General features: G+C 42.4%; 1 protein-coding gene across 1 annotated transcript in view; it reads left to right on the top strand.

Moving 5' to 3' along the window:
* Window positions 1–2910: 2910 nt before the first annotated feature.
* The window catches only part of LOC145409524 (sulfotransferase 1C4-like), an 85022-nt gene continuing 75896 nt past the window's right edge, over window positions 2911–12036 (top strand). Inside the window, exons 1-3 of the mRNA XM_080279916.1 lie at window positions 2911–3087; window positions 4358–4509; window positions 5187–5388. Of these exons, the coding sequence (XP_080136042.1) occupies window positions 2911–3087; window positions 4358–4509; window positions 5187–5388 (531 nt within the window). The remainder of the gene's footprint in view (window positions 3088–4357; window positions 4510–5186; window positions 5389–12036) is intronic.

Below are 12036 nucleotides of genomic sequence, written 5' to 3' on the forward strand. Positions count from 1 at the left end.
AGAGTTGACCTGTTGCATAAATGAAGGACTGGGAGTAACGGTTAACTCTTGCATTAGAGAGTTGGACAGAAAAGGGATGAGAGTTTGCTGCTGGACCTGTGCTACACACCCGACGAAGAGGTGGAGGGATGCCAGCAGACAGCTCAGAGGAGCACTGACCATTGAAGCAGCGATAAAAAAAGAGATAAAGATGCAACAATGCGGCAAAGAGACAGAGGTTGAAGGGAAGGGAGTCAGTAAGAGGAGGAGAGTTAATGAGGCGAAAAACGGTTGACTCCACCCTATTGAGAAGAGCTGTATGTGGGGAGCCTCCCCACACATGAGAGTTGTACTCCACACAGGGGCGGATAAAACCCTGGTATAGAGTCAACAATTGTGCAGGGGTAAAGAAAGAGCGGAGTCGGCCTATCACACCCAATCTCTTGGAAGCAGATTTTACAAGAGATGTAATATGATCTTTCCAAGATAAGTCCTGAGTAAATGAAACCCAAGCATGTTCAAGGATGATGCAGGATTAAGCTGAATATTATTAAACATCAGTGGGTACACCTGTGGAAGATTTTGTCGGGTTGATAGGAGCAAAAACTGAGTCTTTGATGCATTAAAAGCAACCAGATTATTTTTACCCCAGTCAGAGATATGAGCCAAGTCAGACATTAGGTGTGCCATAGCCTCATCCCTTGTTTGTTGAAGCAACTGTTGAGATGGACGTTGCGGGAACCGAATGGAAAAGTGAAGGGTGGAGTCATCAGCGCATGAGTGGATAGGGTTAGATGTACAGCTTAGAAGGTCATTGATAAATAAAAAGAAGAGGGTTGGTGATAGGACAGAGCCCTGAGGAACACCACTGTTAATAGATCTAGAAGAACGATGGCCGTCTACAACAGCGGCTATAGAACGACCAGAAAGGAAGCTAGAGATGAAGGCAGAGATAGAAGGATAGAAACCGTAAGAGGGCAGTTTGGAAATTAAAGATTTATGCCAGACTCGGTCGAAAGCCTTTGAGATGTCAAGTGCAATGGCAAAGCTTTTGCCAAAGTCCCGAAAGGAGGATGACCAGGAGTCTGAAAGGTAGGTGAGAAGATCGCCAGCGGAGCGTCCCTGACGGAACCCATATTGACGATCAGAAAGAAGGCTGTGATAGGAAAGATGCTTTAAAATTTTTCTACTAAGAACAGACTCGAAAACTTTTGAGATACAAGATGTTAAAGCAATTGGACGATAGTTAGAAGGTTGGGAGTGGTCACCTTTCTTTGGGACTGGCTGAATGAGAGCAAACTTCCAGCAAGAAGGAAAGGTACAAGTTGATAGACAAAGGCAATAGAGTTTGCCTAAGCAGGGTGTAAGCACAGAAGCACAGTTCTTGAGAACAACAGAAGGGACTCCATCAGGCCATATGCCTTATTAGTATTGAGGCCTGTGATGGCAGAAAATACATCAGCTGAAGAAATTTTAATGTCAGCCATGAGGAAGTCAGAGGGGGGAAGTGATGGAGGAACAGCACCGGAATCGTCTAGGGTGGAATTGGAGGAGAAAGTCTAAGCAAAGAGATCTGCTTTATCAGTAGAAGAAATAGCTACAGAGCCATCAGAGTAGAAAAGAGGAGGGAAGGATGATGAGGTAAAGTTGTTAGAAAGGTTTTTGGCAAGGTGCCAGAAGGAGCGGGAAGAATAAAGTCCCACGACAAGATCAGCTTAAACAGATTCTGTCTGATATCAGCTAAACTTTATGGAAGTCTTCAGGTAAAAACAAAAAGAGTAAAAGAGAAATTTATTTTTGTGAGTAATGAAAAGTGAAGATAGCAGGGAAAGATTAAATTTCAAGATCACTGGCAAAAGTCAGTTCCAACATTACTGATCTTATCTGAACGAACGTTAGTGGAATGATTAAAAAGTTAGGAGAGAATGAAGTAAACTGATATTGAGAGTAATCTGTCGAAGGTCAGGGTCACGGCGCAAAGTCAAATATTCCGTCAAATCAGTTGGTGGACGCGAATGCTGAACTCTATGACTGCTCTTAGCATTATTATTATTATTATTATTATTATTATCACCATCATCATCATTATCTAATTCTGTGTTGCCCCATGAAAAAATTAAGAGCCCGGGGCTAGGCAAGTTGGTCCTCACATTTAAGATGAGGGTGACCAGCCTCACTCATCCCTGAGTGGCATTACATGAGCAATAAACCCCAACCACTCCGTCGATACAAACCTGCGGCGACTCAATTCAACTGGAGGGCCTTAATTACCCACTATCCACCAGACGCCATAATTTGGTTATATGGTTACCATCCAGCGTAGTAAATGGTTTTCTGGTGTACAGGAAACCATATGGCTTGTCACTCAGTATAGAGTCACCTGTAGACAGAAGGAAGAGGAAACAAAGGAGGAAAGAAAGACAGAGGAAGGAAGGAAAGAAAGAAGAGAGGAAAGGGTAGTCACCCGAGAGCAGCACTACACTGAATGAGTGGATGGTGAGCGCTCCCACCTGTTGTTGTTGTTGTTGTTGTTGTTATTATCATTATTATTATTATTATTACCCCCTCCTCCTCCACCTTGTAGTAGTAGTAGTAGTAGTAGTAGTAGTAGCAGGAGTAGTAGTAGTAGTAGCTAGTAGTTGTGTTATTATTATCATACCTAACCTCATTAACGCAACCTAACCTAACCTCACCTAACCTAACCTAATTTAACCTCACCTAGCTTGACCTAACCTCACTAACACAATCTAACCTAACCTGACCTAACCTAACCTAATCTAACATCACCTAACTCACTAAAGCAACATAATCTGACCTAACCTCACTAACGCAACCTAACCTAACCTGACCTAACCTCACTAACAACCTAACCTAACCTAACCTAACCTTTCTGTTCATTTTGCAGCCTGTGCGAAAACAAGACCACTAAGGATGAACAAGCCACGCCTTCTATCTGGCCATGAGACCGAACTGCCGACCATTGAAGAGTTACGGAAGATCAGCGAAGACCTGCTGAAGTACAAAAGTGGTATGGTCCGAATCCTGCCCGACGGCTGGTTGTACCCGGCCATTACCACACGATATCTGGACCGACTTTACAACATGGAGGTACCCTAACACATTTTCCTTAGCCATTTATTTCCCACATCACAGCTCAGTGTTATAGGGGTTGTCATATCCCAAGATGCAAGGTGGACATATGTGCTGCCTTGGAGATTCCGTAACGTATCTTCTTTAGCGATTTGTTTTCCATGATCCAGCTGCCCTTACACAACGATAATACTGATACGAATATTGATGAGGAGGATTATTGCAGCTGAGAATAATGTGAAGGACGATGAATAACTAATGACGATGATGGCAGTGGTAACAGTAATAATAAACTGAAGAAAATGAAAAAATTGCTGATGATAATGATGATAATGATGATGATGATGGTAATGATGATGATGATGATAATGATGATGATAATGATGATGATAATGATGATAATGATGATAATGATGAGGATGAGGATGATAATGATGAGGATGATGATGATGATGATGATAATGATGAGGATGAGGATGATAATGATGATAATGATGATGATAATGATGATGATGATGATAATGATGATGATAATGATGATGATAATGATGATGATGATGATGATGATAATGATGATAATGATGATGATAATGATGAGGATGATGGTAATGATGATGATGATAGTGAAGGTTATATTATTAGTTATGACGATGACTATGATGACAGAGATGATGATGGTGGCGACGGTAATAAAGTTCATATTATTAATGATGATGATGATGATGATGATGATGACAGTAAAGTTTATATTATTAATAATGATGATGATGATGACAGTAAAGTTTATATTATTAATAATGATGATGATGATGACAGTAAAGTTTATATTATTAATAATGATGATGATGATGATGATGATGATGATGATGACAGTAAAGTTTATATTATTAATAATGATGATGATGATGATGATGATGATGATGATGATGACAGTAAAGTTTTTATTATGAATGATGATGATGATGATGATGACAGTTAAGATTATATTATTAATAATGATGATGATGATGATGCTGATGATGATGACAGTAAAGTTTATATTATTAATAATGATTATGATGATGATGTTGATGATGATGATGATGATGATGATGGGAGAGTAAAATTTATATTATTAATGATGAAGATAATGATGATGATGATGACGGTAAAGTTTATATTATTATTGATGATGATGATGATGATGATGATGATGATGATGATGATGTTGATGTTGATGATGATGATGACAGTAAAGCTTATATTATTAATGATGCTGATGCTGATGATGATGATGATGCTTTTCCAGCTCCGGCCAGACGACGTGCTTATCATTACGTTCCCCAAAAGCGGCACAACGTGGATGCAGGAAATTCTTTGGGTCATGTTAAGGAACCCAGATCTGGACCCCAATAACGGGGAGATGAAGGAGAAACTGTGGGTCCGCTCAGTGGATGTTAGGTAATTATCTAGCGATGTGTGTGTGTGTGTGTGTGTGTGTGTGTGTGTGTGTGTGTGTGTGTGTGTGTGAATATTCAGGCAACATCTTTCTCTGTATCGGACTGATATAGAGCTGCCTCTGTGTGTGTGTGTGTGTGTGTGTGTGTGTGTGTGTGTGTGTGTGTGTGTGTGTGTGTGTGTGTGAATATTCAGTCTATATCTTTCTCTGTATCGGACTGATAGAGCTGCCTATAGAGCTGCCTCTGTGTGTGTGTGTGTGTGTGTGTGTGTGTGTGTGTGTGTGTGTGAATATTCCGGTTATATCTTTCTCTTTATCGGTCTGATTGTGTGTGTGTGTGTGTGTGTGTGTGTGTGTGTGTGAGAGAGAGAGAGAGAGAGAGAGAGAGAGAGAGAGAGAGAGAGAGAGAGAGAGAGAGAGAGAGAGAGAGAGAGAGAGAGAGAGAGAGAACAATCTTATGGGCTTTTGACCTTTGTTTCCTTCTTCCTCGCATTAAAAAAGAAAAAAGTACATCATTCAGCAAGCACTTGATATTGTGTTAAAAGTATTTTCTCAAGGAAGTGAGTCATAGGAACCCGAGCGCTAACATGTCCATCGCACTATCTATAGTCAGATGCCCTAATCCCTGCACTTCACCATCAGGCTGTCCTCCCTCTAACCTACACCTTTGCAATTCCAGTTTTGATATGCACTTCGATAACGACAAACTAGCCAAAACGGACATGAAGTCGATCGCAGAGAAATTCAGCAGAGTCTGTCCCGGGATGAAAGAGGAGGACGGTATGGCCATTCAGATAGCGGAGAGTCAGCCTTCGCCAAGAGTGATGAAATCGCACTTCCCTCTGGAGCTGCACAACAAGGATCTGCTCAAGAAATGCAAGGTTGGGAAGAGAGAGAGAGAGAGAGAGAGAGAGAGAGAGAGAGAGAGAGAGAGAGAGAGAGATGCAAATAAGTGAAAGGTTTTCAATGTTAACCATTTGTATACTTCACATTACACCTCACTGTCATCTACACTAATGACGCAAGTTGTGTGGAACTATGAACAATACAAATAACCTTCAAGAGAACGTGAAGGTGTAATATGCAAAATAAGTCGCCAAGGGAGAGGTGTTACGAAGAGCATACACACAATAAACTCACCTGCACCCTTCAGTCCAAAATTCTGACCGTGCCTTATGACCCTGAGCGATGCCTGATTATTCTTGAAAATCGAACAAGTCTTTTTTTTCCCTAACCCTCAACCTTCTCGCCAAGTCTTATCTAACCTGTCTGTGTTGACCTTCCCCTCTGTCCTTTCCCTATGGCCTGTTGTTCTCAAAATCGAATCATTTCATTCTTGGCTGACCCTTAATCATTCCACCAAGTTCGGCAGAAATTGAATATAATATCTGAGTAATAAAGCCGGGTTAAATTAACCCGTCACGTCCCGAGGTTTTCCGCACCTCCGACATCCCCCAGTCCCGAGCCTTTTTGGATTTTTTTTTTTTTTTTTTTGGCTAAAACTTCCGCTTTGGTTGAGAAACGAAGGAAAATCACCAAGAAAGGGCTTACCATGGTCTATAAGTGGTCGGAACAGGTGAGGTCCCCCGCGCCAGGTATCGTATTCTATCATTGACGTGTCAGGCGCTCACGTTTTCTATGGTAGGGAATACTAGGAGAAACAACACACAACACCTCTATATTTATTGAATTTGAACTAATAAACAATAACAGTAACAATATAATGGATTTCAGACACATATATATATATATATAAAATAAGCATTGTACCATCGCGCGAGCATAGCGAGTTTGGTCCGAGTCGTAACATGCTATATGCTAAGTTTCTTTTATCAGTCAACATATCATTTTTTCTACTTGTATACTTCTGTTTCAATGACATTTTACCAATTACAACTGTTTGTAAGTGTTTTCAGATGTTTTCATTCATTATGATGACATGCAGCATAAGTTTAGCGCACATCGCCTTACTAAGTGCACTCGCTATGACTCGTATTTCAACATACCTAATTGTTTTATCACTTTCCTATTATTTTTCCCTTTACATAGAACCTTTCCTCCACCACTGTAAATGTTTTCAATTATTTACATTCATTACGAGGGCATTTATCGCTATGCTAGCACATATTCACGTAGCAAGCACAATCTCAAACACTCGTGTTTCATCTTCTACTTTATTTATTCACTCCAATTATACTTTCCCACTTACATTACACACGTTTACACCCCTATACTGCACTGTACATACTTACTGGCATTATTTATTCAAGTGAGCGTCAGAATATCGAAAGAAAATACCCTCGCAATGAATGTTTCGACCAACATAATACTCAAACACTTATATACTAATTCTTCACATATATTACACACTTTCCCACTTGTTGACTTCTATTTTCATTATTACTGGCCTTATTCATTCCACTGAGCGTCAGGATATCGCATCTCTATACACACGCTAGGAATATTTTGACTTAGAATATGTTTCAGCACTTACAATAATTTGAACTTATACCCGTTAGCATTTCCAATAATAATAATTACATATTTACGGGCCTTATTTATTGCACTGAGCGACAGAATATCGCATCATAAAACCCTCGCTATGTATGTTTCCACTTACAGCATATTTATACACTTACATACAATTTTTGCACTTATACCCGTATGCACTTTATACTAATATTTGCAGATCAACATGACTGATAATTTCACTGAGCGTCTGTTTGTCGCATTTACTTCATAGTTTCAGCGCCCTATCGCATTCACACCATATCAGAATTGCATCAACGTGTGATATTCGCTGAAACATGGGTGAATACAGAGACCCACGTCACACTGCACGCACTCATAGCGGGTGTCCTTCCTCTGTGTGGTGAGTCTCACCCAGGAATTGCTACACACGTGACACCTGCGTTGGGGCCTAGGTCTATTTGGAAGGGGAGGGATAAGAGTAGGGAAATGGCGGCCGGATATTCTCAGGGGAGTTTGGGCAATAGGGGCAGTGCGGGTGCGATGTTGGGACTTTTCAACAGCATACCGTGCAAACATCTCTCTTGTGAGCTCCCTCACAAACCCTTCAAATGTTTCCTGAACTCCTGTTGTCATGGCGTGAAGGTGGTGGCAATTCAGAGCAGTGATATCTAGCAAATGAAAGAACAGTTTCTTATACCACTTCATCGTGGTCCTGACACACTCTACCGTCGATATCATGGAGTCTGACTGGTCCACCAGGCGCAGGTTTATGTTATATTCCATGACACACTCAGGTTTCCAAATGTGACGCCTGTTCTCGCTACGGTAATCAACGGAATCAGTACGGTGCATCAAGGGGCGGTGAACCGTTGACAAGAGGCTTACTTCTCTATTATGGTTCCACACAGTAGCAAGGATGTTGTTGGCTTTGAAGAAGACAACCTCATTCCTGGCAAGTTTCCGCCCTACCTTGGCCATGTGACGCCGGTTCACCTTCACGGTTCCACAGACTCCCGTTTCATGCGTATGAAGATAATGAGCGAGAAGAGGGCTAGTGTACCAGTTGTCCAGGTAGAGGGCGTGACCACGATGAAGGTAGTCTTCTATCATTGTCTTTACCACTGCTCCCGACAGTCCAATACTCCGATCTTCTATTATGTCTGTCTGTGCACCGGTGTACAAGACTATGTCTTGCACGTATCCAGTCCTACAGTCGCACATAAAGATCTTGAACCCAAAACGGTGCCTTTTGCTGGGTAAATACTGCCTAAATGAAATATTACCTCTCCACAACAAGAGACTATCGTCTATGACGAGGTCTCTATAGGGATAAAATGACGAACGAAAGGTTTGCCTCAGGTGATCAAAGACCAACCTAATTCGCCTCATCTTATCTGTGTCGTTCGCATTTGCAGGATCATGAGCATCATAGAAATGGAGGCGACTTAGAATTTGTTGAAACCGATTACGGCTCATCACTTGCCCAAATATTGAGGTAAACATAACAGGGTCCCTTGTCCAGTAAGCCGGAATTCTGTTCTTTCATACAATACCCATCAAAAGGACCAGGGCAAAAAATAGGAACATTTCTGAAAGGGAGACAGGGTAATCATATATGATAGAATGCCTACTCCTTGTTCCCAATCTTTCACTCTCAAGGCGCTGGGTGCTTGCAAAAAGGTTGGTTTGGTAAACAATCTGCTCCACGAATGCCTCACTAAAAAACAGGTGGAAGAAATCCAACCTGGTGGAATTATGGTGAATTCCGGGAGCAATGCAGCCAGAGCGCCCCTGCTCAGTGAAGGGGTGAATGAGGGGAGAAAAATCACTCCCATCCTCCCAATTCCATCCCACAAATCCCTCGTCCCCATCATCCCCATCACCGCCTTCGTCTGGGTGGGGAGGAGATCCTGGTGGGGGAGGTTGGGGAGAAGGAGTGCGGAGGGCTTCCCCACTGTCACTCCTCTTCCCTCTGCCTTTACCCTTTCCCTTTCCCTTACCCTTACGGCCTTGAACATTAGGGGGCTGTGGGGATGAAGTAGGGGAATATTGGGGGGCATAAGACATGCTGGGGAGTGGTTCCTCCCCACCTTCCCCCTCCATGACAGCACCACGTGATTTGTCACGCACCCTAGCTCGATCACGTGTTAGGGGATATTGGGGAGCATAAGACATGCTTAGGAGTGATTCCTCCCCACCTTCCCCCTCTATCACAACCCCACGTGATACAGAACGCACCCGCACTCGCCCACGTGATACACTCCGCTGCCTCACACTACCTAGGGAGAGCAATGACTCACTCACGTCACTCTCACTTTCCATACTCCTCCCTGCACTTTCCCTTTCACTCCCCACTCCCTCCACGGCACTTCCTAACTCCCCAAACAAAATACTAGGCCCATACCTGCTCATCCGACGTGGTGTGCGCTCTAGGCCACGATTAGTTATTACCTCACGTCCATACCACGTGGCAGCACGTCCCACGACTCCGTCCTTGTCCTCGTCCTCATCCTCGTCATCGAAATCTGGTTCCACATCACGTTGGGGCTGGGCATAGGATGTTGCACGTGGTTTCTTGGCCGGCTGCCCCTCTCTAGCAGCACAGTAAGTCATGTACTGCCGCTTCCTGGGGGACGGGACTTCTTCATCACTGCTGGTGGTTTCCTCCTCCTCTGGCTGCACATAATCTTTATCCACAACCTCGTCATCCAGTGGGGAATCACTGTCGCCTGTAAAGAAGTCCAGGGCGGCTTGAATTTCGCCCTCTGAGAGACCTCTCTTAGCCATGTCTGAGCAGGACCGTTGCTACCAGGTGAGTTGACGAGCGGCAGGTTAGCGTGGGTCATGCAGGGTCGCCGAGTGTCCCCGCCTGGTGGCAGGTAGGGGAAGGTCATGAGAGGATACGTACCGCAAATCAAGCGCGAAATTTGAAAATTGTCGAAATTATGCACTTTGCAATTGCACGACGTACCGGTACGTCGCCAGGACTGGCAAATACAAATCGTTGCAACGTACCCATACGTCGACGGGATGGGGTGGATTACTGTAAGTCAGGTTAGGTTAGTTTATATGACTTTACTCTGTGACTAACTTTATTGTTCTTAAAACAACCTCTTAGTCCTTCCAACAACATTAGCTTCACTGGACTGAAACTTATAACTTGACCTTGCTCTTTGTCCTTGGCCTTTGCACTACTGTTCTACAAAGCAACAGGTCAACACCACTGCTTATCCTCAACCATTGCACTAAATTATGTTCAGATAAAATAAAAACTGATAGAGTTATTCTGTTCACACACACACACACACACACACACACACACACACACACACACACACACACACACACACACACACACACACACACCGAGCAATAAAATATGCTCGATCGTAGGGGTGTAATGAAAACAGTGATGATGAAAGTGATGATGATGAAACCAAGATGAATAACAGCAGCAGCAGCAGCAGCAGCAGCAGCAGCAACAACAACAACAACAACAACAACAACAACAACTAGAACAACTAGAACACCGTAAAGTTGTCCAAAGACAATTTTCATAAAAGAAAAACTTCCCTCAGACATTGTCTACAAGAAGCCGTGCTTTAAAGGGATCTTGAGGTCAAGGTCACTGATGAAGTGCAGATCACTTTAGGTCAACCAGATCTATAAGTCCACCAAGTTTGGTGGTTGTAGCTTCATTTTCATGTAAAATCAGGTAATTTCTCTGTCTCCCATGGTAGTCAACATTTTGGACCATAGGTGATCTCACAGAATAATGATCCAATCTGGAGAATATTAAGCACTGCGTGTCCCATGTATATGCCATTAAAAATTTCAGCCCCTTAACTTAAGTGGTTCTTGAGTTTTAGGTTCACTTTTTTTCTGATCTTATACAGATTCCTCTGGAAGGATCAGGATGATATATGATAACACGAAGCGGCCAGACAGTACTATAATATGGGGAAAAAATGAAGGCTGTAGCTCAAAGGGTACGTGAATGGCAGTGACTTAGATCTTCCCTAGAATAATAATAATATTGTTACGTCCCCATCCCACACTGCCACAGGCTCCAACAGCAGTAGTACAGTATAGGAAGGACGTTGCCCAGTGAGTTGTTCTTCCTACAGTCAGCCTTCAGGTGTACAGCACACAAGATCAGCTGAGGCGAAAATAAACACTGGCTTCTTAAGATCACTGTCTTTGTTTTCCAAATGGTTACACTTAATATTTTCCAACTTCACTTCACTATTCTCACAAGCACTGGAGCTGTACACACTTTACTAATTGCGGTTACACTTAATGCTTGATAACACTAGTTTTTCACAAGTACCAATGATGAACAAACTTCAGTAACACGTTACTGTTTGCCACTGTTTATACAAGTGCCAACAATATGCAGTCTTCATTGACACTGCACTGACACTGCACTACGCTCAAACTGAACCAAAACCAACTGAACTAGAAATAGTCTCTACCTCATCTTTATATAAGCTGGCATTATTCGAGAAACTTCTACATTCTACGAGAACAACAGTTGCCAGTTCAGAGATATCAAAACATGCCAGAGTTTTCTTACATTACATAACACTCTAAATCATTTACCTTACGAACTTAAAGTACATAATTTAACAAGCATTCACTTAAATGAAACATTAGAGAAAAAGAGCACAAAAATTAATGTACAACGTACGAAATAACTACACTCACAAACAGCAGGCAAACTGACGACTGACTCGTAAAGGAACTAACTGCCGTAAGTATGAGGAAACGTCGATAAAAATCTCGGCTACCTAACTGGCAAATCTCTCTTCTTAACCAGTGGATTGCGCAATTACCCTTTTTTATCCCACCCCGTGGTGCTCAAAAAAAGAAGGAAAAAAAGGTTTTTTTGTTTTTGTTTATTATAAACTTGAAAATAAACATCCAGGGCATTATCTGGTGAAAAGGAAAAATCTCTCTCTCTCTCTCTCTCCGTCTTTGCGTAGGGCCATGCGCAAGTTTACGTACGGGAGTAGTGAAAAAATGGAAAAAATCGATTTTTTTTTGTTTTGTTTATT

This window comes from Coenobita brevimanus, chromosome 9 (genome assembly GCF_032717465.1).
Source record: "Coenobita brevimanus isolate Jiangsu-jjx chromosome 9, ASM3271746v2, whole genome shotgun sequence".
NCBI lineage: Eukaryota > Metazoa > Arthropoda > Malacostraca > Decapoda > Coenobitidae > Coenobita > Coenobita brevimanus.